This window comes from Anas platyrhynchos, chromosome Z (genome assembly GCF_047663525.1).
Source record: "Anas platyrhynchos isolate ZD024472 breed Pekin duck chromosome Z, IASCAAS_PekinDuck_T2T, whole genome shotgun sequence".
Classification (NCBI taxonomy): domain Eukaryota; kingdom Metazoa; phylum Chordata; class Aves; order Anseriformes; family Anatidae; genus Anas; species Anas platyrhynchos.
In genome coordinates, this window is record NC_092621.1 from 51,404,588 (window position 1) to 51,432,560 (window position 27,973).

General features: G+C 41.0%; 1 protein-coding gene across 1 annotated transcript; it reads right to left on the minus strand.

The window, feature by feature from the left end:
- LMNB1 (lamin B1) lies at positions 1-27,859 on the minus strand. Its single transcript, XM_027446557.3, has 11 exons — positions 27,412-27,859; positions 16,741-16,897; positions 15,416-15,541; positions 14,220-14,390; positions 12,733-12,858; positions 10,955-11,175; positions 9,806-10,031; positions 2,651-2,755; positions 2,047-2,166; positions 1,245-1,346; positions 1-933 (listed from the first exon to the last, which is right to left on the minus strand). The coding sequence occupies exons 1-11, from the start codon at positions 27,762-27,764 to the stop codon at positions 892-894; spliced, it is 1,749 nt and encodes a 582-aa protein (XP_027302358.2). The 5' UTR covers positions 27,765-27,859; the 3' UTR covers positions 1-891.
- Positions 27,860-27,973: the final 114 nt, after the last annotated feature.

Sequence of the window (27,973 nt, forward strand, 5' to 3'; positions counted from 1 at the left end):
TGTCTATACAGAGATACTTTTTATTCAAAGCTTTCGACATCAAGTAAAGGCAAAAAGGACAAAAACTTTCAACAATGACAAAATTACAATTGTTTTCCATACAAATGTAGACTACATCTCTAAAAGATTTGGTTTTGTTCCTAAAAACTATAAACAAGCAAGGCATTCCATATTAAAACCTACTTTTGTTAAAAAAATCACGTAAGCAAATTTAAGCTGGTTACACTATCTTAACAACACAACTAATGCATATAACATGTATCCCCTTTCAGAATAAGAAATCTAAGCAAATAAAAGAGTACCAATGGAAAATTGTACTGCATCCTTCATCAGCTGAGTGCTCACATGATCTATGCTTTCTTTAAACTTTTTTTTTTTTTAAAACAAGCAACAACAACAACAAAAAGCTGTTCTTTTCTATAAGAAACTTTCATAACCTTGATTGTGCTGTAGAAAAAGACCAAGTCTTCAGTAAAAAAAGAGTTCATAGTATCGAAAACACCTTTCCCTTCCCCAACAGCACCTAAATATAGAGGTCAACAGTACATGGCTAGAGGTGTACAGTCTAAGAATATCAATCCCCAATAAGCAGTGGTGTATTACCCTTCCAGCAAGGTTTCTATTACAAAAAAACCTGGCATATAAAACTGGGTAGGAGTTTCATTTTTCAAACAGTACACTGTTCAGAATCAACAATTCACATCCTGCAAGAAAGTTACAGATAGTTTCTATTACATAACTTCCTTTTCAGTGACAAAGGAAATTAAGGCCATCACTCTCAGATTAAAAATTCACATAAAGGAAATACAAAAATATGTTGTGCTTCTGAGAAGGCTCTGTTCTGTAGACAAGAGTTACCATTATTTGAAGAACCTGGCTGGCCGGAGGAGTTTACATGACCATACAATTTTTGTTAGATGCTGTTGGGCCTCCCTGTTGTCAACAGAAGAAGACAGGTTTGGAAAAAAAATCCATTAGTGAAAGGATTAGCAACTCAAAATAATATACTGCATATTTTTAATATATTAAAAATATATTAGCCTGGTATCGTCTAGCCAAGAGTCAGAATGCCATAAAGCTGTAATACAACCTCTTTCATATGTTACAATTAACAAAATTTAAATTTAGCAATTTATCAAAACAAAAGAACACCCACCACACAGACATAACTGCAAAAATCCATTCCTCATGTATCTGATTTTTACTATCTAAATAACCTCTGTAGGACAACAGTTAACATGTACCTGCTGGTCTTCTTCCTCAACAATTATTTCTTCTTCATCTTCATTCTCCTCTTCCCCCTCATGTATAGTTGTTTTAAAGACAGTGCTTCTCTGAGCAACCTCCTGCAACAGAGTTACATTTTAAAGACTTGACTCTCCTAAAGATCTGATGCCAATCTACTTGTATTTTGAGAAACTGGAGAGCCATCTGGTTGGAAAGCTACTTGTACAGTTTGTCTATGCAGAGCAGTACACGAAGAGTATATAAACAGCATTCCTAGCACTTCAATTTTAACTCTCTGAAGGATTAAAAAGTCTTTCTAACAAGACACTTGTCAAGTTCTTCCAAAATTTGTTACAAAAAAAATATATTGTAATTTACTTCAACTGCTACAGCTCATAGTGACTTATCTACCCAAAATTAATCTTACCAACTCCCCATGAACACAGTTTTAACGAAAAACAAATTTAAAAGAGGAGAAAAGCTTACTAGTATCTTTTAACTCAAAATATATTTTAAGGCATTGCCTGATTCTTGGCATCTGGGCAACATCTGAACAAGTCATTCTACTACTCCATACAGGGAGGGGGCAGAGAGGAAATAAAAGAATCTACAATCTTCCAAACATCACAGTCCTATACTGCAATTAATTTTAAGACAGGTACAGTATGCTGGGTTGAAAAGCAGCAGCAGAAAATCTTACTAGACACTCGTGCATTGAAGTGCAAAGTTCTTACAGTGGTTCTACCTTCATCTTTATAGGGGTAGATACTGGGATGGCTAAACAGTCAAAAAAGCTTAAATATATCTGAGGTACTTTACCTCTCCCTGAGAATTTTTCAGTACAACTTTCACATCTTCACCAGTGCCCCAAGAATTCTGGTTCCTCCAGATGAGGTGAGTAGGTGGGCTAGCAGTTACTCCAGCATTTGCAGCCCAAATCTGTTAAAGGTCACAAGTGAACATTATCTGTTAGTCTTATGTACTGCATTTCCATGTTACTGAGTTAATGAATTCCATTTAGGTAACGCCAATGAATATCCTCCAGTTAAAAAAATACAAGTCTCTGCCTGGCCACTTCCAAGTTTTTGTTTTGTGTTTTGTTTTGTTTTTTAAATGTAAAATATTCTTTTATTTTTAATACAGACTTCTGAATATGTAAATGCCTTTATTTATGGTCAGAATTATTGTTCCATAAAGAACGCATGTTTCTGAAAAATACAGTTCTCTTCACCAAGGAGTTATTTTTCCCAGCAATTGATACAAAGAATGCCAAATATAAATGGAAGTTATTTTTTTCTGAACATGTGTATGGTACGAGCAAAATTAAAACCTCCATACTGATATACTGATATATATACCGACCGATATACACAAATTGGCCTCAAGCCTGTTTCAGATGAACAGCTGAAGCTTGACAACTTACTGTAACAGTTTGTCCTGCCTTCAGTACATATCTTGAGGTATATCTGTAACGAGCAGATGTGTCTCCAATTTTTCTGATCATCTCCCAACCTCCCATAGGTTGATCCTAACAAAAAGAAGAAAAAATGTTTCCATCAGCAGTCATTCTATTACACATTGGGTATTCTACATATAAAGACACAATACATGTGGCACAAGTCATGGTAAAAAATTAAAGCACCAATCATTGGGAAGGGCCCTACTCGCTAATAACCTGGGGCCGAGGTTGTGCTTGTGCTTCAACAGGAACCCGTCCTAGATGGGTGTCAGCATGATGGGTCCCTCCAGACGTCTCATCATCTGCCTTAACATGATCACAGCACTCTCCTCCATGGTTTGGTCTCCAGCTCAAACAAAAAACAATGTAGGGAGGGTCCCGCTGGCATATGCAGGACACACAGACAATGACTCCAGGAGCTGGAGGGGCAGCCAGCGCCCCCAAGCTGGGCAGCAGTCAGTGCCTGCCTCTCCAAGGGATGTGGTTACCAAGTTTATTAAAGATAGAATTAGTAAGACTGGTACTTTTCCCCTCTGTTTTAATTTGTGTTAATTCTGCTTTCTTAATTTGTGTTAATCACCCTTTTTTATGTTAATAAAGAAGGGGGAGATGTAGGAGTGTGGCCATGGGGGTCAATAAGCCCCATGGCTGCTGATAACATCAGACTCCTAAGATAAGTTTTGAGCAAACTGCTAAAAGGAGCTCATACTGAAAGTCGCTGGAAATAGAATTGAATCATAGAATTGAAGGGGTTGGAAGGGACCTCGAAAGATCATCGGGTCCAACCCCCCTGCCAAAGCAGGTTCCTTAGAGCAGGCTGCCCAGGTAGGCATCCAGAGTTGCCTTGAGTATCTCCAGAGAAGGAGACTCCACAACCTCCCTGGGCAGCCTGCCCCAGTGCATTGTCACCCACGCTGTGAAGAAGTTCTTTCACATGTAGGTGTGGAACTTCCTGTGCTCCATCTCATGGCCATTACCCCTTGTCCTGTCCCCACAAACCACTGAAAAGAGGCTGGCCAAATCCCTCTATCTCCCACACCTCAGGTATTTATACACTTTGAGGAGATCCCCTCTCAGTCTTCTCTTCTCCAGGCTGAACAGACCCAGGTCTCTCAGCCTTTCCTCACAGGGAAGATGCTCCAGGCCCTGTATCATCCTTGTGGCCCTCTGCTGGACTCTTTCCAGGAGATCCCTGTCTTTTTTGTATCGGGGAGCCCAGATCTGGACACAGTACTCCAGGTGAGGCCTGACCAGGGAAGAGGCCTGGCCAGGGCAATGATCACCTCCCTTGACCTGCTGGCCATGCTCCTTTTTATGCACACCAGGATCCCATTGGCCCTCTTGGCCACCAGGGCACGCTGCTGGCTCATGGTCAGCCTGTCGTCCACCAGGACCCCCAGGTCCTTCTCCTCAGAGCTGCTCTCCAGCAGGTCATCCCCCAGCTTGTACTGATAGATGTGGTTGTTCCTTCCCAGGTGCAGGACTCTACACTTGCTCTTCTTAAATTTCATTTGGTTACTTCCCGCCCATCTCTCCAGCCTGTCCAGGTCTCGCTGAATGGCAGCACAGCCTTCTGGCATGTCAGCCACTCCTCCCAGCTTTGTGTCATCAGCGTACTTGCTGAGGGCAGACAGAGTTCCCTCATGAAGGTTGTCGATAAAGATGTTGAACAAGACCGGACCCAGCACCAACCCCTGGGGAACACCACTAGTCACAGGCCTCCAGTCAGACTCTGCTCCTCCGATCACCACCCTCTGAGCTCAGCCAGTCATTGAGTTCTCAGCCCACCTTACTGTCCACTCCTCTATCCCACACTTTCTCAGCTTTGCTATCAGGATGTCAAGGGAGACAGCACCAAAAGCCTTGCTAAAGTCAAGGTAGATGACATCCACTGCTCTCCCCTCATCTATCCAGCTGGTGATGCTGAGTTGAAGTCGGTCAGCAGCCCACACAGGAGCTTCTCAAAGGGCTGCCCAAGATCGGAATACCCAAATCCTTGGTCCAGACACCACCCCCTTAGCCCTGTTTGCCCGTCCTGGTCACTGCGCTCCCTAGGGGCAGCTTCTGAACGGCCAGGGAGGGGTTGTTGCTGGCTCTGCCTACGCCTTGTCAGCCTCCCTCATGAGGGCTGCTGGGCCCTGGCGGCTGCCTCGAGTGGGCTCAATACCAGAAAAAAAGTAGTTTTTCTGGTAGTTTTTCCGTGTTTTAATTTGCATTAATCATGCTTTTTATGTTAATAAAGAAGAGGGAGACGTGGGAGTGTGGCCATAGGGGTCGACAAGCCCCACGGCTGGTGGTAACATCGCACGGTAACATCGCACTCTTGAGGGTGAGACCATCAGGAATGTAAAGAGTTTAGAGGGAACAAAGAAGGGTGATTCAGGAGACACCATGCCATCTCAGGTTGCTTGTTCTCTAGCTGCTAAGGCATGTAAGTTGCTGGGTGGTGGCTGGTTCCCAGGCAAAGTGGTTGAACAATGAATAGTTAATGGGAAAGTACTGCTGTGGGGCAGATGGTGTAAGCAGGTAGCCTGTCCTCAATAAGGTAGATTAAGTTATTCCCTCAATAAGAGAGAGAGAGATGAAGTTACATTAGCAGTTACTGACCCTAAAAGAGCCCTGGTGTCCATGTGGTCATTATGCCACAAATGCATACATAGAATTTTCAGTGAAAACATTTACTATCAATTTACCTTCATTATGTAAATAGCTAGTTTTAGTCAAATTGATATTACATCTTATTTCAAGAGAAAGCTCAATACAGCCTACTTTTTAATTCTCATGTTACATTTTTTCAAATTAATGTTTATCGTTTACTTTTTTTTTCTTTACAGCTTGGTCTAAATAAATACTACAATTTAAGACAAGACAATAATAATAAAGTGATTTTCTGAAAAACAAATCATTCCTTTTAGTCTTCTTAAAAAGATGTTTCTAAATATGCACACCTCTCACTATGTACTTCTTTTTGTTGGATAAAAAATAATTGAAAGGAGTAATAAGCATTGGCAAATCAAATAGGAAAACATATACAGGTCATCACTGCAGAATGACAATTTCAAAATGGGTATAGATATCTAAATTCCCCCCTCTCCCAACCGACACCTTCCAAACATTAAACAGTAGAATCTGGAAAGTTAATCATTTAAAAATAAATAACCTTATTTACCTTAATGGTTTCTGACATTCAGTTGGTCATTGAAATACAAATATATAAAATCCTCTTTAAATGAGTATGGAATATTTTCTATCTACTTAGACATGTACATTGCTCTGTCCAACACTTCTGAGCATCTCTAAGTACAGCTTATAACACTGCACTACAGACTACTGCTATACTGCTGCCAAAGTACAATAACCATGAATCATATCTGTGGCTACTTACATGTATATAACTGAACCAATGGCCCACTCATGGAGCAATGAATGTGTGGTTAGATGTGACCCACAATAGGAGGGAAATCTGCATTACACACAGACACGGGGGATTACTAGAACAACTCAGAAAGGTAAAAAACAACTGGTCCTGATTCATTAGAAGCAAGCTAAATTCAGGTAAATTAAAGACATCTAGACAACTATCTTGGTCTAGACAGCTAAATGTTAAGGCTTTGTCCTTTGAGCACACCCAGCCTGTAAGTCTTATCCCAGACAGGTAATTAAGATTAATTCATGTATTGACACTGTGAGGCAAGAGGCAAGTAAAGAACCAAGAGCTCTCACTCTGTGACCCATAATTCTGCGTGCAAAGACCCGAATGAAGAGGATTTGTGATTGCACCATTCGGTTGGGTGGGATTCAGCTGTGTGACTGTGTGTGAGGGTGTGGCTGAGACGGAACTTCATTCTGAAGCGAGTGCAGAGGTCTTCTAACTGCAGTTCCAATCTCCCGTGAGGGACTTGGCCGGTGAAGGACCGAAGCAATTGGTCTAGGAATTCGTGGGTGGGTTAACCACTTGCAAGACACCTCCAGACACAAGCACAGCCAGGGATTCGGAGCCTCTTGGAGGGTTCTGGGGATTCGGAACTTATTTGAAGGTTCCAGGATGGGTCAGGAGAAAAGTGACCCATAACAGGAACTTGGGAGGTTGAGTCTCCTCCTGTAGATTTGAAAGTAAAGCTCAAAAGAACTTGAAGTATATCGGGGCATAGCTACCCTTTGGATGTTAACTGTATGTATATTAAAACTTGTATTTGGGGACCTCAAAACCCCACAGGGGGAGTACCACTTCCAGTAGAGATAAGATAGTATCAGAGAATATTGCAAAGGCATTAAATGTAATGAACTGGTCTGTGGAGGACTATTAACATTCCCATGCTTAATTCCCTGTACTACACTCCTTGTATGGAAAATAATAATCCAAGGAATGCAGTTTACCACAAACCCAGCAGAAAGTCCTCAAGAAGATAGAGTCTCTCTTATGGTTCAATTGGCCTTGGCCAAATTCAAAGCCAAAACACGAATTAATGACATTCAAAAGAAAAGGAAGAATTAGTGTTAGGTTAGAGGTTGGACTCGATGATCTTGAGGTCTCTTCCAACCTAGAAATTCTGTGAAATTGTGATATATGGCGTAATAACTCGTGTCAAGATAGTCAATGTTAATAAAGAAGGGGGCAATGTGGGAGTGGGGCCATGGGGGTCCACAAGCCCCATAGTTGATGACAACATCAGACTCTTAACAATGAGGCCATCAGGAATGTAAAGAGTTTGGAGGGAACAAAGAAGGGTGATTCAGGAGATGCCATGCCATCTAGGGTTGCTTGTTCTCCAGCCATTAAGGCATGGAAGTTGCTGGGTGTTTGCTGTTGCTGTTATATGCAAAGTTGTTTGACCAATGAAAAGTTGTTTGAAAAGGGCTGCTGTGGGGCAAAGGGTACAACAAGGGAGCCTGTCCTCAAGATGAAAAAAAAGGCAACGCGATATAATGAAGTTATGTCATCAATAAAGAAGTCGAAAAAAGGAATGAATGGGGACAGGCTAGTAGAACAGGGACCAGGATGGGAACAGGCACATTGATCACCTCATGAAGGTTCAGCCAAACTCAGCAAACCACTCAAAGAAGCTCATACAGAAAGTCACTGGAAATGGCACACCGGAGCTGGGAAGAAGCTCAAGCTGGGAGAAGCGGAGCCACGCACACAGCTGCCCCTTGCTGGTAAGCAGCTGCACATTATGGGGAATCATACGTCCTTAGAAAAAAGACTGTCCTGGTAACCTTCTTAACAATCGGACAATTTATGATCCTGAAACATGAAACCAAATTGAGGTCAAGGTGTGGGACTCTGCAACTAAAAATGACAAAGTTGCAGTGCGATTGCTCGGTGGCACCTAGCTAGCAGTCTCTGAGGCCTTAAATAGCCATGTGGGACCACAGTCAGAAACGTGTGGTTTGCCAGACAGTGAGGGAGTTGTGGGCTCGTTTACTGATCTGACTGCTACACCATGGGCCCCTCTGCTGTTACAGCCATCTCAGGCCTTTGCTGTTACGCTCCCTAGATACCTGGACATGCCTTTTGACCTAGGCCCTATTGGCCTTGAAAAGGAGATGGATATGTGTTTTTTTTCGATCCACGAAGAATAGGATACATAAGGCCTGAAGGCCGAGTTGCTTGACAACTTAAAGCAATTGTTTTTTATCGTTCCTGCTCTGGAATTCTTCGGTGTTTGTAATCAAGAAAAGGAATGGAAAATGGAAACTGAAGTCATGGAAGATAGGGGAACACTTCAACCAGGATTACCAACTCCAACTATGCTCCCCCAGTAATGCACATTAATAGTGATAGACTTAAAGGATTGTTTGTTACCTTTTCTGATTGTACATATGTATAGGCGTACTCGGGTTTAGTATGTAAAACAATGTTCTGTATATTTAGAAAGTCTGATGTTCATGTGTGCGTGTTGGTAGAGCACAGACTCCCCGTGCACCCAGCACTGTTTACTTGCCTTTTATAAATATTACTAAATTCAGATTGAGTTGAGACTTCATTTATAACACCAGGGGGAGTATCTTCATTAATTAGAGGGAAAACTTAGATGCTGGCAACCAGATTAATCTTTGCCATTTAAAACATCAAGATAAGCTCCCTTTCTGGTAAAGCTAAAAGATCTGACTACATTAGACAAAGCCTGTGCAACACTGAAAACAAAGAACAGTTAGCAATTCTGAACACAGTTTAGGTGCAGACAGCACACGAGAAAACAAGAATTAGACTTCTCTGAAACTGAGGTTACAAAAAATCAGGTCTCTTAATTCCAGCACCCTACTGAAGCAATGTTCATTTTTTCTTCTCCCAAACTAAGGGAGGGAAAGAACCTCCCTCTGCCCAAACGGATACCAAAGGTTTTCTTCCCTGTACTCCATTGTCCAGCCCTATCATATCTACAAATGATCGTTTGTAGAGTTTTTATGCGTCTTGGGAGGGAGCAAATTATTGAATGTAACAGTTAACATCCTTTGGATCAAAACATGAGTAACAACACATGTCCTTAAATGAAATACCCTTTGATAAATAGATATAGTCTTGCTTCTCCAACTGATACAAACTTCAAAATACTCAGAGAAAAATAATCTGGAAGCTTTAGCACAGGCAATGAGGGCTCCTACTTCTAGAAACTGTGGATGCAACCAAGGAGTAAGGAAAATTATGATTTAAAGAAGCTATATGGAAATAGAAGGGACACTGACAATTACATTTAGACCTTAATTTTCCATCAGTATCTATTTCTTCTGGGGCGTTTTAAAGCAGAAACAAACTTCAGAGAGATTTTTAAGACAGGAAATGGTGTAAGCAGACATTAGGCTATCAGTGACAACGTTAATGGTAAAGCCAGATCACACTTGGCAAAGTAAACTCTGAAGTGTAATACAACACTCAGGTGAGTGGGATACCTAGGGTATAATTAGCAAGAAAACTAAATCATTAAAACCAACCATTATCAACCCAGAATACTGTATGAAAGCTCATCTTGTGATAGACTGATTTCTTCATGACAAATCTTATACAGCCCAATTTAGCTCCAGAATTAACATGAAGCCTGGGATCTGACCATTGCGGAGGATGCCTTCCACCGCTAGTTGTCAGCCCACTGTAAAGTCACATCATGTGCATTTTCTAACCTGTTCAGAGGTGTTCTTCAAGCGGATAAATTTTCCATCAACATCTATCTCCTCAATGGAGACATTTCCAGTGGCAGAAGCTGAGTGGGAGATGCTGACACTACTGCTGGCTTCAGATTCCTCCACATCAATCCTCCTCCTCTTTCTTTTGGTTGTACGTACACTACGGCTTGATGAAGCTCGTGAAACTGTCACTCGAGAGGACGGACTTGGAGTAAGTTTGAGCCTAAATCAAAGGACACAAGACACACACAAACCACACTTTTTACATTTTTTTTTTAAACCTTGAATTATATAATTTTTTCCTATCCCCTCCTCTTCCCAAAGATTTATATAGATAAAGGTACAGGAATACTATAAACAAACAACATTACAGCAAAAATTGAAGCTATAGGTACTTTAACAAATTAAATAAAATGTTGTTCAAGTGGGTGATTAATGCCGTGGGAACACAGAATACTGAAGGATTATGTTAACATTACTAAGTATCTTTATGCCTTTGCTAGTGACTGTATTCCTAGGTATCTGGAACAAGTCAAAAAAGAAAACAAAGAAACTAACATCACCACAAAAAAAGAAAAAGTCTTACAGGGGCTTTTGTATGAAATTTATGCAAAAAGCCAATGGCACAACTCTTTGTATTTTGTATTTTATCCCCACATTTGAGAGGTATCAGCCCATATGAGTAATATGTCAGTCAAAAACACTGAAATACCAAAAAAATTTCAAATGACAGCTGTGGCTTGCCAAGAAAAATATTGCTCAGCATTGCTGAAGCCTGGGATCACATGTGAAAAGCATATCTGTTTGATAAGCTGAGTAATCATAATAGCTATTACTGTACTAAAACTATTTTAGCAACTCTCACAAGTGGCTCACAAATAATGCTGTAATTACCCCTGAAAAACAGTATTAACAGTGGTGCCAAATAGACTGACAAATGACAATTCACTATTTCCTCAGGGATGACTCTTGATGGTGGAATGATATCTGTTCCCTGGGAGAGCTGTTGGTCTGATACTCAAGCAGGTTGCCCTCACAAAGACTTAAGTGTATAGTAGACACTTCATTAATGCATTCCCAGATGTGCCTTTTAATAGAAGTGAAGCATATAGAGACACCAACATCTGTTGTCATGTTCTTTCATACCTCTCCTCTTCACCTTCCAGCAGTTTCCGGTACGCATTGATTTCCATATCAAGTGCCAGTTTAACATCCAGAAGCTGTTCATAGTCATTCAACTGCTGCTGCATCTGACTTCTTATTTCTGCCATTTCCCCCTCTCTCTCAGATAGCATCTTGCGGCAGTTTTCCCGTTCCCTGACCAAGGTGTCCTCAAGCTCTTGTACTTTATCTTGCCATACTCTAGACTAGAAAGCAGTGAAAAAACATCAAAACATCAGTGGTCTAAAGACCAAGTCTCCAAGCATTCTACTTTACAGGTAACCTCAAACTCAAAAATAGGTTAAGCATTTTCACCCCCTTGCAGAATTCAAACTCACCCATATTCTTCCTCCTGTTCTCCATGTTTCCTTCTAAAAAGGTAACACCTTAAGTCCCAGTGAAGTTTGCAACCTACTCTGGAAGAGAGCTACCTACTTAATTTCTCTGAAATCTGAAAATGTTGCCACAGCTGAACTTACTCAGTTGAGAAAAGGAATCTGACTCTTTAGATCAGTTTAAGACATGCTGGGCAAGACAACACAGAATGAAAATGCAGCTCAGTGAACTTCTGATCCTGTGATAAGTAAGTGTTGTTTCAAATGTCTGTTCTGTGCTTCAGCCTACTACTGCCAATTCAAAATTCTACGAGAAAGTTTCTCTAAAGGAATAGGGTTTGTTCTCAGTGAATGAGAAAACCTGTCTGCCTACTTGCTGAAACTAGTGGTTATTGGTCCAGAAGGAAAGAGAATTTGTTACATACTTGAAAAAAAATCACATCAAGCAAATAATATTGTACACACAGAATGGAATGCTTACCAAAGAATAACTAAATAATGACATCTTTAAGATTTACTTTCCCCAAGCATATTTTCTCTGTTTAATAGTCTCTGAAAATCTTTTAATTAAAGGACAGACAAAAAACAACGCCCCAGAATCGCCATGCCTGGTGTTAAGTAACCACGTCTGCTACACAGGCATGCTGCTCAGGAAGTCATCATAGTCCAGAGACAATGAAAACAGGCAGCCTGCAAGGCTGATGCAGAGTACCATTGTAATTAGTTACCCATCTTAAGACTTGATACCGAGTTTATGAAAATGAGTCAAGTGACACACAGAAGACCCTAGTGGAAACAGCTACAGTGTTCAATGCTGGTAATCCAAACTACCATCAGTGGTAAGAGTTTTCTTCCAAGAGAAGAAAGCTAGCTGAAATCAGTGCTAGCAAACTTAAAAGAAACTTGTACTTGCTGACACTGCTGGCCCTAGAACAAGCACAACAACAAAATCTTTTTTAGGGGGACAGTTATAGTCAAACTTGCAGAGGGCAATTTTGATAGTCTTGAAATTCACAGGAAATAACCCTGCAAATTCAGAAGGAAGTTTTCTGAACCTAGCTGCCACTCAATGTAGGCAATAGAACATTGGTATTTAACTAAGAAAGAAGTAAAAAAAAAAATCCCCTCAGAAACACATTGACTGAGCCACCAGAAGAAACACAATGATATGTAAAGGCAGGAGTAAGAGATAAGTAGAGAGAAGTCTCAATCCACTTCTTGTGCAACTTCACGCACACTGATTACATCACCTGATCTCTTCCAGAAACAAACTTGCCTACATAATAGGAAAATTGGTAGTGCTTGTACCCTTACAGACAAATCCAAGTCATGAAGTTGAACATAATTAAAGGTTAAGGGAAATAAGTCTTTTTGCATTAAAAATCAAGACTAATTAGTGGGACTGAAGAATCACAAATAGCTTTTTACCTCTTTCTGAAGACTGCTCAGGAGGGAAGAGAGCGTTTCAATTCGCACGCGACTTTCATCAAGCTCTTCCCTTACGGACTTGGCTGTACAATTGCTCATCTCAGAGGACAGTTTAGCATTGTCAAGCTGCAGTAGATCAAGTTCAGACAAGAAAAATTATTCACCAAACAAAAACACACACTACACTAAGCTGCAAAGTTCCTCTCTGCAGCTTTAACACAATGAAACATTTCTCTTTAAGGGTTAAATGTGGCAATTCAATTACCATTTCATATTGCTCTATCTGAAATCAGAATCCTCTGAATGTTTATAATAGGATAAATACCCGTTAATAAATACCCATTAGTAACATCTTCAATGAAAAGTTTGAAAGTTGGACTGCTAAGTTCAGTTTTCATGCTGATCAGTATTTATCTATTTAAATACTTAAGAAAGTATGCTTAAATAGAAGCTAAACTAAAATTGCTTGTTCTCTACCAAAAAAAACAAGCAAGCTGATGCTAATTATCAGCCATGTTAAGCACATTGGGAACGTGCTTTCAGATTTCAGTGCACAGTGACACTACTTCTTCATTTTAATCACTACTTCACACAAACATTTTTATGTATTTAAGCTAGCTACAACATTCTGCTGATCACCACCTTATCTACCTAAGCAGACTTATTTACCTAAACAGACTTAAGTTGCATTGAACTTATAGATCAAATGGTATAATTTCTATTTAAGATAAATCTAAAAGCACAGAAGCAGTACACCTGAGAAAAAGGAATAAAAAAAATCAATTATGAAAGGTTTTTCAGATTAGAAAACAGCAAAAGATTTTTTTGCTAGATTTTAAATTACCTTCTTTCTCTATTTTTTTTCAAGTCAGATTGAAGCCGTGAGGATAGGCAATGGCATGCTGTCACCCCACCTTGTTTTTAAAAACACTAACTGCAACAAGCAGCCACAGAAACTGGGTTCAGTTGAGACATCAGGATCCATCCTTACAGAAATTCTGAATCATTTAGAGGAAGGAAATTATGAAGTATAACTGATTTCAGTTTGAGTATGCTTTCACTCTTCTATAGAAGTGGGAACCATTGGGTGTGGTAGTTTTCACACAAGAATTTTTATATAGGGTCTGAGGACTCAGGATGCTGTCTTCTCTGAAAGCTGTTTTACAAAATAAGCTCTGTACAAAACACAGGACATCTTACTGATCAGGATTGTTACAATATAGTTATAATAAACACATTAATTTCCTTGAATTTGTAGCAATCCCAGTACAAATCTTTTTCCACACAATTCAGTCACACTGTGTGCTCTACACTTACATTGTTGTGCTGCTTGAGTTTTAACTCTGCTTCTAAAATAAGACCTGAAAAATTTACCTTCAAAAACACTGATCTTAAACCAAGCTTCAGAATTAAACCCTTTGAAATACAAGTAATAATGTTAGGATTCTTCCATTTATCAAAGCGAAAATAAAGAACATCAGACTCACTTTGGTGCGATAAGTCTGTTCAAGCTCTTCTTTGTACAGCTTCACTTGTGCATCATGTTGCTCTCTTATTTCCTGAAGTGCTTGGCTCAGTTTATGTTCATATTCAATTTGGCGACCAGAATCAACCTCAACTAGGCGAGTTTCATGTTTCCGTTTTGTCTCATTGATTTCCTAAAACCAGAAAAATAAAATAGCCATTCAATAGATGAGGCAAAACAAACTGTAGAATACTATTCACTGAGTAGATAGTAATACATTGTTTAAGCTAGTCTTGTGGGTCTTCCTTAGAGTACTTTAACACTGTTTCTACTGCAGGTTTCTCACAGGGACACTTTTCCATGTCTGACCAGCAAAGCACCTTATTTTGCAATTGAAAACACTTAGGATGTGAACATGAAGTCATTATTTCCTTCTGAGCTGCCTACATTTTCAACAAATATACCTCAATATGATCAGATTTTAGAATTAACCCCCAATTCTTATTTATCTTTCATGCTTGCTCAAAATCAAAGTACTATGAAGTTAAACAGTCACTTTTACTATCAACATTTTCCCCATTTATTTGTATGCTTGATTTTGATGGCTAAGAAAAAAGATTCTAAACCCTAACTAAGCTGAAAACAGAACTAGCAGGAAATGTGCACATAGAATGAAATACAGTGGGGTTAGGTTATTTTTGTTACTACTTCAGTTTTTCTCCTGAAAACCTTGATGCACTAACAACTGGAAGGAAGTGTGGCAAGAAGAGTTCTAAAAGAAATACCCAGAAACTATTTATACTCTTCAAACATATCCTATCAGAAAGCTCTGAAATTTAAAAAAAAAAGTTCATAGCATGTGTTTGAGTGTCACTCACCACTTTATTTCTCATAGAAGCACAACGTGAGAAATTATTAATTTACTTTCTTACACTATGAAAAGATTGCACATTGCAATACTGTTGGCAGAATTTAAACACAGAACAACATAACACGTGAAGCTATTTTACCATTTTTAATCGCACTGAGTTGACATTATTTTTCTATACTGAAAAGATAGAAATCTTCCAGCTAGAACAGAAATAAATCCTGCTCTGAGTGGGAGTTTAAACCAGATGAGGTTCATCACAACCCAAATTATTCTACTACTCCAGAATTACCCCCCCCCGTTTCTTCTTTCCTTTATAAATACAAATACTTCACACTAAGGTAATTTACCTCCTCATACATATTTTTACGGAATTCCAGATCCTCAATGAGACTTTGACAACGATTTTCAAGATCCACCTTCAGTAAAGTTTCATCTGCTAGCTGTTTCTTGACAGCAGCTAAAGAAGCTTCAAGCTTTAAGAAAGAAAAAACGTTTAGCACTACAAATACAGAGCAAAACTCACACAACACAATAACCTCAGCTACATTAACTGTACATTAACATGTACAGTTAATTAACTACATTTTAAGGCTGAACATGACAATCAAATCCAGTATCTGAAAGCACTCGTGCATTTTCCCCCCCTTTGTGATTGCTTGCACAAGTGAATTCCAGATATTGCACATTGATAAATTGTATTTTAAGGCTAGGTATCAAATGTCCTTAAAAACCTTCATTTTTTCTGCTTGGCAAATACCAGTTTCGTGGTTTCAGATGTCTGCTAAACTCATTCTTATGAGGTAGTGTTGCTTAAAATTGCAAATCAGATGCTTCAAAGGGTCAACGAAACTAGCAGAAGACTTTTTTCTTTGTTTTATCAGATGTCCAGGACCTAGACAGCCACACGCAGAACCACATGGAGTGCACATAGAATCACAAACTCAAAGGTAGGAGGCACCATGAAGTATAAACCATACTGATACTTCTGCTTCCATGGAAAATCAACTCCATGTTCTTGGTCTTTCCCCATTATGAGAAACAACTAAAGTGTCTTTTCTCCAGCACTCTCTCACTGCCTCACCAACCTTCCTATTGAAAAACTACTATTCTTAATCTTTATTAGGAATTTTGCTGCAATTTAAAACTGACATTTTTTGGTCTGCTTTTGACTTACACAGACGACTGACTGCAGTAGTCTTGAAGATCAAGACTACAACCATGCTGTCTATGACGAGCTTGTTGTCTATTGCAACTTCCATATTCCTTCTGGAAAACTAGTACTGAACTAGTTATTCATTGCCTACCTTTGTGAAGTCAGTCTCTCCCCACAACATGTTCTCCTGTTTGTCAAGTCTATTTTGAGCTCTTGATCTGTTTGTCAATATAACTGTTATCCCTTGCTATTTCACAGAGTCTGCAGTTTTAAAAGCACTATTTCACCATTCATGCTGTTCATAAACCAAACTGTACTGGACACAGACGCCTAATCCAATACTCTCTCCAATTCTGATATATAACTTCCTTCTAGTTTTGACCATATGACAATTTTCTATTTATATTTTGGCTACAGAGTTGCATGTCCACGATGACATGCTGTTTATCCTATAGATGTATTATACACAAATCACCTCATCTACTGACAGAAGCTTAATAGTTAAATATGTCTGCTCACCTGTGCCAACTGATCTCTTAAATCGTCAAGTTCTCCTTCCAAACTTCTCTTATCACCAAGAGCTGTAGCAAGTGCAGCTTCTTTAGAATGGAGTGCTGCTTCCAACTCTCTAAGTTTGACTTGGACTCCATTAAAATCAGACTCCTTTTTTGCATAGCTGGAATAAAGGAGAGAAAGCTGTAAGAAAATGCAGAAATGCCCCAAAGTAGGCTGGTGACTAATAAAACAAGGTCTAATCTGAATATCAAACTTCAGACACTTAATACAAACACTGTCTTGGCTTATATTACTGCAGTTTAAATAAACTCCTTAGATCTTAGATTTGTCATCCCATCCCTGGCGATGTTTATGGAAAGGCTGGATGCGGTACTTAGGGACGTGGTTCAGTAGGCGATATTGGTGGTAGGGATGCATTTGGACCAGATGATCTTGCAGGTCTTTTCCAACCTTAATGATTCTATGATTCTACATAGCATAAGCTAAATACTTTGCTTGAGCTGTAGAAAACTAATTATAGGGGAAACACAGCATGTCAGGGGGATCTTAAAAGTAAAGCATATATGGAAAGGGGAAGAAACTGTGTCTATTAAAAGTCTTCCACTTTCTCTTTAGGAAGCCTCTGCAAAAATGCCCTGTCCTTACTAGTTTAAATAAGTTCCTACCAGAAATAAGTTCCCACATCAAGTGGCCCTTTCCATACGGTGGAAACAAATAATCTTTGTTGTCTTTTATACATGTAGGAACTTGTGAAAATCCACTGTTTGGGCTGCAAATAGCCCTCTTCCAAGCAACAGACCAACTTCTCAATTAAAATTGATGTTCACTATGTAAAAGCTGTAAGCAGAAGCTGCAGCATAGTGAGCTGTTTTGCAACACGTAATGGTGAAGTCCACAGATCAGAGAAAAGATACCCATGACCCATCTATACAATAGTCCATGCCATCAGTGAAACTGCACTGGTGATGAGGTACGGATGTCTTCTCCTTTAAAACAAGCACTCAGGGTTTCCAAATTACTATTCAAATAAGTTTTCAGGTCAACGCAATTGGTCAAACAGTGTCTCAGGGAATTACTCCGTAGAAGGATGTATGCAAATAAAGCAACCAAGTAGTAAAATAATTCTAAAATGTTTGTTCCTTTCTCTCTGCGACATCCAGATTTTTCTAGCGAAGGAAGTAACATATATAAATCCTTATAATCAAACTATGAACATTTTACAAGAATGGACAGATCAGGACAACAGCTAGCAGGTTTCTGTCCAGTTTTCACTCTCCTCTGAAAAATAAAAACACCACACACTAGTATTCACAACACTAAACTGCAGAGACTAAAAATAGGTAAAGATTCTTAAGAACTAGATTCTTAAGAACTAGATTCAAAGGGTTAAAGCATTAATACATCTACTAGTTTTCAAATCAAGATACAGAACACACAAGAAACAAAAGCAAAGCTTATCATCAAAATGAGACCAGTCAAGTCAACCCACAATTTTAAAACTGAGAGACTTCTAAATTTAGAAGAGGCTTTTCCAAAATAACATATAAGTACATGCAATTAATATCATGCTCAAGAGAAAAGCATGCACAAAGGCTTGCAAAAAAAATCTTTACAAACGAAAGTAATTTGGGGATGATTTAGGCATTACAGCCACAAGATGGCAGGCTTTATGTAACAGACTTAGTACTAACTAATCCCATGTCTGCTGGGTAACACAATACTCAATGAGGTCATACACAGCAAAAGCCTGAGACACACAGGCTATTCTAAACTCCAACATATTTTCAAGCACTTATTGTCACTTCTGCTGCTCAGCACCATCCAGTACAACAATGCTATCTAGTTCCTCAATGGCACTTTACCTATCACTTATTAGACCCACCAGTTCTTAACAGTTAAGTCCATAGGTCAGACCAGAGCACAGAATTTAGGTTTTGGCCATGTGGGCTCTTACTTGTAACTACGTTACTCATTGGAGTAATGCTACCCTGTCATTCCTCTCCCCCAGTCCTGCTAATAACTTCAGCATTCAAGGGTGCTGTGTGGCAGAGGAGAAAAACAGGAAAAGATGTCTTACTATGGTGTACACCTACAGTAAAAATCTCTCCATCATCTATTGGGATGGATGAGGGCCCACACCAGGTCCTCACTGTTTGATCATGGATGGATAACATTTATCCAAAAAAATGTAGGAACTCTTACTCAGCCTATCTCACAAGGCTTCATGTTGAAGTCAAGCCTGTCAAGATGGATCCTGAGATTAGAAGTGCTACATGAACAGCCTTGAGAGCTGTAGTGTGGCCCTCTCTGAATTATTCTGGACTTCAAAATGGGAAGGTTCTCTATACTCCTTAAACAACTTTTTAAGAAAAAGTATTTTTCTCCCCCAGTGCAAACACCTCTATCACTTACAAACTGGTAGGCAGCTGAGAACAGCGTCCTGCTCCAGCAGGGGGATTGGACTAGATGATCTTTCAAGGTCCCTTCAGATCCCTAGGATCCCTAGCATTCTGTGATTCTGTTCTTGCAACTGAGACAGAGGAAGGTATGTACTGTGGACTAGCAACAACAATTATTACAACCTAATACACTACCTGTACTAGTAAGTTAAGCACTGCCAGTTACATCAAGTACTCCCTTTGCTTGTTTGTAATAAGACTGGCTGTGAAACTATCCTGTAATTTAATGACTGAAGTCATATTAAGAAAAAAAGAATTAAAGTTTAGTTATTAGTGTTATGAGTTGTCTAACTATGAGACAACTCATCTGAACACATTCTCAAGAAGAAAACAAGCTCAACACTTCATTTGTTGAAAGCCAGATGAAATCTCAGCAACTCAGCAGTGTCATCCCAGTCATGGGGAAATATATAGAAAAGAAGGGCAACAAGATCAGAAAAAAACCTCTGAATCATCAAAACAAAGATCAAATGTATCCAATACATGCTTCACCCTTACACTTCGTAATTTCAACAGGAAGAACTTGAGCTTTCTGTAGAGGAAGAAAAGCTAGCTGTTGATATGCTGAAGCTGCATTTTAAAACAAAACAAACGAAAATGGAAAACAAAAAGAAAACCAAACACCTTCTTGTTGCAGTGTTCAGAACTGTGCTCCTTCAGGTACTTCTGCTCTTGAAAGAAACAAAAGTGAAGAATTAATTGTTGGCTTGCCTCTTCTTCAAAGAAGAAATCTGCTCTTCTCTTTTTGTAGCAGTTGGATCTTTTTATCCAAGGAATCATGTGATTTATATCAAAATAACGTAGAACTAAGATCTGACCAAAAACAAGCCAGATCCCCTTTATTTTCTCTGTACTTCAGGGAGAACTTGCACTTCAAAAATGTAACCTGTATCACTCAACTCACAGAGACTCTGCAGCATGCCTCTCAGCTGATACTGCCAGCACTGCTCTCAGTAGTAGAGCTGCAGCTGTGAATGCTTTAGAAAAGGCTCTGCACATACTACAAGAGAACTCGATGTGTGTTCCCCAGCACACTCCAACCTCCCAAGCAAGTTGACAGTAGCAAGCATGCCACAGTGCCACTCTCTAGAGTGCAAGCAACTCTGATGCTGGAGTTCATCTGCCCACAACACCTTTACACAAGATAGTTTCTCACACCAGATGCAGCCTAGTCAATGCACAGAGTCCTAGATGGTTTGATTTGCCCACCATTCCCACAAAGTAGCCAGTAAAACAGAATACATGTAGATGAGCTCATACAACTCTAAGGTACTGTGGTTAAGCTGTATCTGGTCACCTGTGGCATCTCATTTAAGACTAATTCAAAGCTCTCAGAAATATGAATGCCATGGTGATGCTGCCACTCTGGTGAGTTAACTAGACCACTCGGTTTGCAAACCAGTGGAATGGCCAAGACACTGAATAGCTCCATGAAAGAGGAAGGCTCCCTTTTCATGCTCTTGCAGTAACCCTTCCTCTTTCCTCATCTCTGAAGTTCATGAAACACCCTAGAACTTTTTGCAATCTCCTTGAATTTCTTACTAAGCTAGCAGAAAAGCCACCCTGCAAACAGATAAAAATAATTTTATACCAGTTTAGTAAGATGAATAGACCCCTAGGGTCAGATAAAACCACACAATGACAAGAGAAGCAGAAAGACTGCTCCTTTCAGTCAGCAGCTAGATCTTAAGCTGAGCTTGGGTGTGATTTTAAGTTCCTTTGAAGCTGACCGTGTGCAAGACACCAAGCACCCTAGGGAAGATCCCTTCCAGTCTCCCAGCAACCCTGAACTCATTTCTGCCTGTATTTAGACAGCTAGATCACAAAGGAAAGCATTGCCAGCAGTAACCTCAAAAAAAATTTGGTTTTCAGCTAATTCAAGAAACAACTACACAGGTGTTGTAACTAATGATAACGCAGACCATACTTACTTCTCTATAAAATTAGATGGTATTGCATGTTGTATTCATTTTCCACCAATTATGGAAAAACTTGAAAAACTAAAGCACAAATCTAGTCATTGACGGCTAGGTAAATAAAATATGAAGCATTTGTTTTCTGTGTTTTTTTTTTTGTTTGTTTGTTTTGTGTGTGTGTGTGGTGGTGGTTTTTTTCCTTCTTCCCTAAAGGAGAGGAAACAAAGCTGTGTTTTGCAAGGATACAATTTACAAAAACGTAAGAGATACCTGTCTGAAAGCATTAATGATTTTGTAAACATATCAACATGCCAATAAGAGTGATAGGACACATTTGCCACTTCTGTAAGCTAATGTATGTAACTTGGTTTCAGCTTTCTCATTTTATCCAGTTTATTTGACTGGAAATTGTGAGTGTTTAAGACTACTGCTGAATGCATATCCCCAGTCACTTACTGCTTAACCATGTCTCTTCTTGAAGAGCTCAGCTGACCACGTGAATCCAACTACTCTAACCACCAGTCTTGGCAGAGCCTTCACGCAAGTATTGCATGCATCAAGCCACTGCTCAAAATTCATTATTTTTACAGGATCTGAAAAAGAAGTGTAGAAGCATATGCACACATTGTTTCATAAAATCCAATGAGCTTCTTTCTGTATATGCCCAATCATAAGGTAACTCAGAATTCAACAACCGATGACCAGTTCACTGAACAGACCTGGGTTTCTTCAGCCTGGAGAAGACTGGGAGGGGATCCTACCAATGTTTATAAATACCTGAGGTGTGGGAGACAGAGGGATTTGGCCAGCCTCTTTTCAGTGGTTTGTGGGGACAGGACAAGGGGTAATGGCCACAAAATGGAGCACAGGAAGTTCCGCACCTACATGCGAAAGAACTTCTTCACGGTGAGGGTGACAGAGCACTGGGACAGGCTGCACAGGGAGGTTGTGGAGTCTCCTTCTCTGGAGATATTCAAGGCCCATCTGGACGCCTACCTGGGCAGCCTGCTCTAAGGAACCTGCTTTGGCAGGGGGGTTGGACCCGATGATCTTTTGAGGTCCCTTCCAACCCCTACAATTCTGTGAATCCACGAGGGTGGTATGAAGCCCTTTTACCCATGATTAACCATTCCAGATGAACAGGGTATCCAGTCTTTTTTCTATAGCACTTCATGTTTATTAGAAAGAACACGTGAAACATGTGATTAATATGAAATTCCCATATATTTTTTCTTTTTTCAATAATTGAGGTGAGAAAGGCAGGAAGAAATCAACAGTAGGTCTGCTGTGAGAGAGTGCACCAGTTAGAAGGTGCAAGAACCTTTGAAAACTGATTAAGGTGGGAACGAAAATAATCTCCTCTGATTTAAAACACAGAACTCATTATCTGCAGCAAAATTAAACTGAGGTCCCACAGTTGTGCAGAACCCTTTGCCAGATTTTTATAAATATATATATATTTATAATCAATCATAATCCTATCCAAGTACATCTTAAAACATGAGTAAACAATTCAAAGTATTTCAAAATGCTGATTAGATTACAGCTCCAAGGTGCAACCATACCCTGAATTTTCACTAAAACCCCCACGCTACAAGTAATCTATTTCTTCGCTGACAGTAGTACCCATAAAATTTCTGCAGAACTTGCTTAGTCAAGAGTTTGTAATAAAACCCTCTAGAAGGTAAAAAATAAAAAAGCATCAAAACTTTTTAAAAGAGCTGAAGAACAAGCTGCAGACAGTTGTCTAAACAACTCTAAAGCAGGGTAGCAACATACAGCAGGAATTTGATAAAACAACGTTCTGTCATAATTTCACTATCTTAGACAGCAGTAGATCTCAATTTCTGTACATGGCTGAAATTTATCACTAGAGCTTACTTTCCAAATCTACCTCTCTGACTTATCATTACCTGTCCGGGTATCTGAGAACAAGCCTTCAGCTCTCATGTCCTACCTCACAGCAAGTCACAGGATGTCGTTACATCCTACCCTGCAGGGAAGACACACTTCAAGAAAAATGCTTACATTTGGCTTTAAGTTCTTGTGCAACAAATTAATTACTCCCCTCCTTACCTTTCCAGGATGCTGTCTCTATGGGAGACACTACAACAGCAACAGGCTTCTGATTAAAGCTCAGCAGCTCCCAAGCCACACCACCCATCTTCATCCGACTTCCCAATACCACCCACCACAAGAAAAACTGAAAAGTGTTAAATCAGCTGCCCCAAACTGCACCTCTAGCTCATGGCAGCATACCACATGCGCACCATGGGAGACCCTTGAACAGCTGTTACAACTTTGCCTGCCTTAATATGGTTCTTCCGAGCAATTGCTTGGGGTACCAGCTGCACAGTGCTGCCTGCTGGCACAGCAGTTATGGCAGTAACAGTTAGGATGATACATAGTTATTACCCATATTTATTAGGCTATTACAGCCTAATCCCATCTTGAATATTCACTTCTGAATAAGGATGGAGAGGGTATACTCTCTGTCTTGAGACACAGCTCAAAAGAGATAGAGGTAACCTCTTTAATATTAAAAATGCTTAAAATTAGTTCCTTGCCACAACTACTTCACTACAGATTATTGTACTCTGTAACAGCTGACAATCCATTGTACCCTTTACCAGTATCTTTGATACAGCAAAACCGAGTCCCAGGACTGAACTGTCCTCGTGTATTTTATTAACATTATCAGGTAACACAGCCATGTCAAACTTCACAACACAAACTGCTGTCAGGTTAATTAATCAAGTTACACGAGGACTTTTCTTCCTCAAGTTTTGCTCTGCAGTACTCCCTGGTTTGCAGCTGTTGCAAGCTATGAAAGCCTGACACGCTTCCACCCAAAGGCAGAAACTTCATCCAGTCAGAAGGATGCTGGAATGATGGAGCCCAACATTTATCTGTCACTTGCATGATCTTTAGATATTTCACGTCAACTCTTCTTTCCCTGCTTGGCCTGCCTCATCTGCTCAGGTCTTTCCACCCACCCCAAACCTGTGGTAACCCAAAATCCCAGCCAAGGCTGCCCAGTGGTGGGAGGGTCATTCTGAGCTTAAAGCTTGGTGCTAATTTTTGAGCTTCCCAATTCAGTTTACTGTATAGCCAACCTAATATTTGTTTTAACAGGGGTGAAACAAAAAAGTGGGTGGCTATTGAAGCAAGAACAAGGATTCCACAGTTCCCAAAACTCTGGTTTTAATTACCAGTGAACTTAGGTTGCTGAACTACAGATCACATTTCCTACAGCCCATGAATGCAGAGATGTAATAATCACAGTTGAGCATTCTACTTAAAGGAAGGAAGGAAACGCAGGAATTTCTCTACAACAGCTATCACCAACAGGAAAGCATACAGTAAAGTCTTGCCTAATCAGGAAAAAAAATGGAAATACTGTTAAATCAGTAACTTCTCCCAATTCTTTCACAAGTGAGAAACAGATTTCCCTTTTTTCCACCTCATGAGAGCTATCCCAGAGTTTTGTACATGTAAGCTCAAGAGTACGTGGATTTTTCCACAATACAGTCTTGAGTTGGGAGATTTATTTCAGCTTATTTCCCTTCTTTTTACATCTGTCTTTGCTTTTCAGAAAACAACTTACCTTCCCCATTGTTAGAACAGAGTAAGTTGATTTTCTTCACCTCATTTTTCCCCCGTTTCTTCAATATTTCAACTGTTAAGAGAAGCCTTCATATTCATTTAGTTACAGCAGTACCCACTGCATGGCAGGAGCTCTGCAAGCAGAGCATGCAAAGAGTCCAGTATATATAGCTGCATCAACTTTAGAAAAAATGCAGCTTTTCTTGATGGATTAAAAATGAGAACAGAACGGAGTTCATGAAATCACACCATATATCGGAGAGTGAAGTCAACTAACAAGAAATAAAACAAATAGGTGAATGAGCCTTGAAATGTGGAAGTGCTGCAGAACTTTGGAAGTAACCAGAAGATTCAGTTTGATGCCCTCATTAGGCAGAAAATCAAGGGGCTGAAAGAGGACTGGAATAATAAAAAGTGCAGCAGAAGTCTTTTGTACTAACTAAAGAAAGCAGAGCTGTGCGTATATCTGGAGAAACAATAACCACCTACAGAAATATTCAAACGGAGCACGATGGCCATGAAATCATTTTGCCCAAAGTCAGCCAACTAAGTAACCAGTCATCTGTGCTCTTTCTGCAGTCCCAAGATGACTCAATAGAGGAATTCATTCTACCATTCATCTCCAGTGACTCTGAAGGAAACCAAACAATCAGCCACCACTCGTCTGACTCTCAGGATGTGGCCGCCAGGACACCCAAGCCAAGAGAATGGTTTGCAGCCTGGCAGCAGAGACAGTCCCACATGGCCTGCCCCTCTCCCTCGCCCTCAGTAACACCCTATATGCCAGCCCTGGTACTTTTCTACATCAGAAGTGAGTAACTTTCTGCATTCTTAATGATCTAGATTAATAACTGAATAACCAAGACAAAGGACAGAATCATAGGAAGGTGGTAGGACGATAAGGCACTGTTTCCTTCCACAGAAACACACAGCACAATGACCTCATTTGTGTCCATCTACGACCTTACACAACCAAAAGGGGGTGAGACAAATCCCACTCCGATGACCAGGATGAGTATTTTGCAAAGGTCTAGATACTCTGCAAGAACTAGTACAGCTGATTACCCAGTATTTAAGCCACAGCCAGCATGTGCACCATGCTTCCACTCAGCTTTCTGAAAGAACAAAGAAATTTGTGTTAAGAGAATGTGAATTCTCACTACACTTTGCAAATGGAAATCTGTGTTTTTGCCAGTTTTTAGACATTTTAAAAGCTGTAATGAAGAAGCCATCGGGGGTATTGTCCAAATACAGGAATTTTCCATGTGGGAAGAAAAAAAATCACTTTTTCTTTGGAAGACTTTGGAAACAGAGTCACAGATAAGCATCTTAAAAATACCCAAAGATGGCCTAAGAAACTACATGCCATAGCAAGATCTGCCAAACTACAAATAACCACAGACACACTTACACAGAATCTGGCAGTGTTATGCAGCAGCGAGTGTTCATCTCACAAAGCTACCGAGTAGTTCCAGCCCGGAACTAAAATCTTGTTGTGCTTTGTAGTGCAACAAGATGATCTCAGACAGGTACTCATATGAAGATGAGTGTAATATTTCTTGATAAGAGGCCATAGCAGCAGCACAAGAACAATTTTTAGTCATCTTTTTACACTGGTTATCAGTGCACAGGAAAATGCAAATGAGAAAATGAAGAGCCTCCTGCTCACATCATTAAAATGTCTCAATTACAGCCACAGAAAGGGAAGCAGCAGTAATGGCTTTTCCTATAGATTGTGTCTTCATCCCAAGCCTACACCTATTCATCTGTCAGCTTCTGAGAAGATTATATCTTTCCCCATCAAGTCACAAAGAGATGGAAATTCCTGGTTAGCCCTTCAAGTCATTTTGATGCCCATCTGCAGCCGCACTTTGCTTTCCCTGCCACTGCCAATATTGTTTGTGATAGAAGTCTTTCACGGGTTGACAAAGAGCAACCACAACGACCTGCTGGTTAGCAGCACACAATAAAGCATGCAAAGTGAGGCACATTAGGAGCCCAGACGATGCAAGAGATGTCTGCAGACAGATGAAAACGTCAGGGAAGTACTGTACACACGCGGTATCTTTTTTCATTATTAAAATTAGAACAGAGACTGCACTCAGCTGAAAATAAAAATTAACAGATTATACGAGAGCAGAGCAGGGTTAAAAGCAGGGCTCTTCGCTTTTCTTCCGAGATTAATCCACGGGTAAAGTACGGCATACCCAGGGCGACATCTGGTGCGCCCTGCTCGCCCAAACGGTGAGGAAAAAAAAAAAAAAAAAAAAAAAAAAAAAAAAAAAAAAAAAAAGCAGCAAATTCCCTTTTGTTAACGGGGAGCTGAGCCTCGAGCCACGGGAAAACCAGCAGCAGGCTGCAGGGGGCTGCGGGCAACCCGGCCGGCTGGCAGGCGGCCCTGCCCGTGGCAGGGGGATGGCATTAGGTGGTTTTTTGGAGGGATGGGGATCGGAGGGGGGGGGGTGAGGGGGGATGGATGTGTAGCTACGATGCCTCGCCCCGCCTCGGGGCCGGGCCGCCGCTTCCCGCCGGGGCGGATCGGGGCGGCGCTGCCTCCTCCTGCCGCCCGCTCATTCATTCCCTGCCCGGCCCGGCACGGCGACAGCAGCAGGGGGAGCCCTGGGAAGGGATGGCAAGGGACGGGAAGGGAAGGGATGGGAAGGGAAGGGTCATCCCCCCCCAGCCCCGCTCACCTGCTCAGCAACTGCTCGTGCTCGGCGCGCACCTTGCCGAGCTCGATCTGCAGCCGGGCCCTTTCCCTCGCCGTGTCGTCCAGCACCTGCCGGGTGTCGGCCAGCTCGGTCTCGTACAGCGCCTTCAGGCCGGTGACCTCGCGGCCGCGCACCTCCTCGCGCTCGGAGGCCTGCAGCTGCAGGGTGCTGTTCTCCGTCTCCAGGCCGCGCACCTTGTCGATGTAGGCGGCCAGACGGTCGTTCAGCTGCCGCAGCTCCTCCTTCTCCTGCAGCCGCGAGATGCGCGTGGGGCTCAGCGGCGCGGCGGCCGCGCTGCCCCGCGAGCGACGGCTCAGCGGCACGGACGACGACATGGCGATGGCGGCAGTACCCCCCGGCAACACCCCCCTCCCAAGGAGCAGCGCCGGGCTCGGCGCCGCGATGCAAAATGGCCGGCGCCCGCCCAGCCCCGCGCCCCCGACCCTCCGTCGGCGCCCACGTGACCGGCCCGCAGCCAATGGCGCGCCGAGGCGGGCCGCGCGCCCGCCGCGATTCAAAACCCGCCGCCGGCCGCAACTGTCAG

Bases quoted from the DNA above. Each gene is read 5' to 3' on its own strand.
- LMNB1 (XM_027446557.3), bottom strand. From the start codon at position 27,764: ATGTCGTCGTCCGTGCCGCTGAGCCGTCGCTCGCGGGGCAGCGCGGCC. The intron at 1,347-2,046 runs GTAAAGTACCTC...ACTCTGTTGCAG, and splicing joins TGAAAAATTCTCAGGGAGAG to GAGGTTGCTCAGAGAAGCAC. The intron at 934-1,244 runs GTACATGTTAAC...TGTTGACAACAG, and splicing joins TTGAGGAAGAAGACCAGCAG to GGAGGCCCAACAGCATCTAA.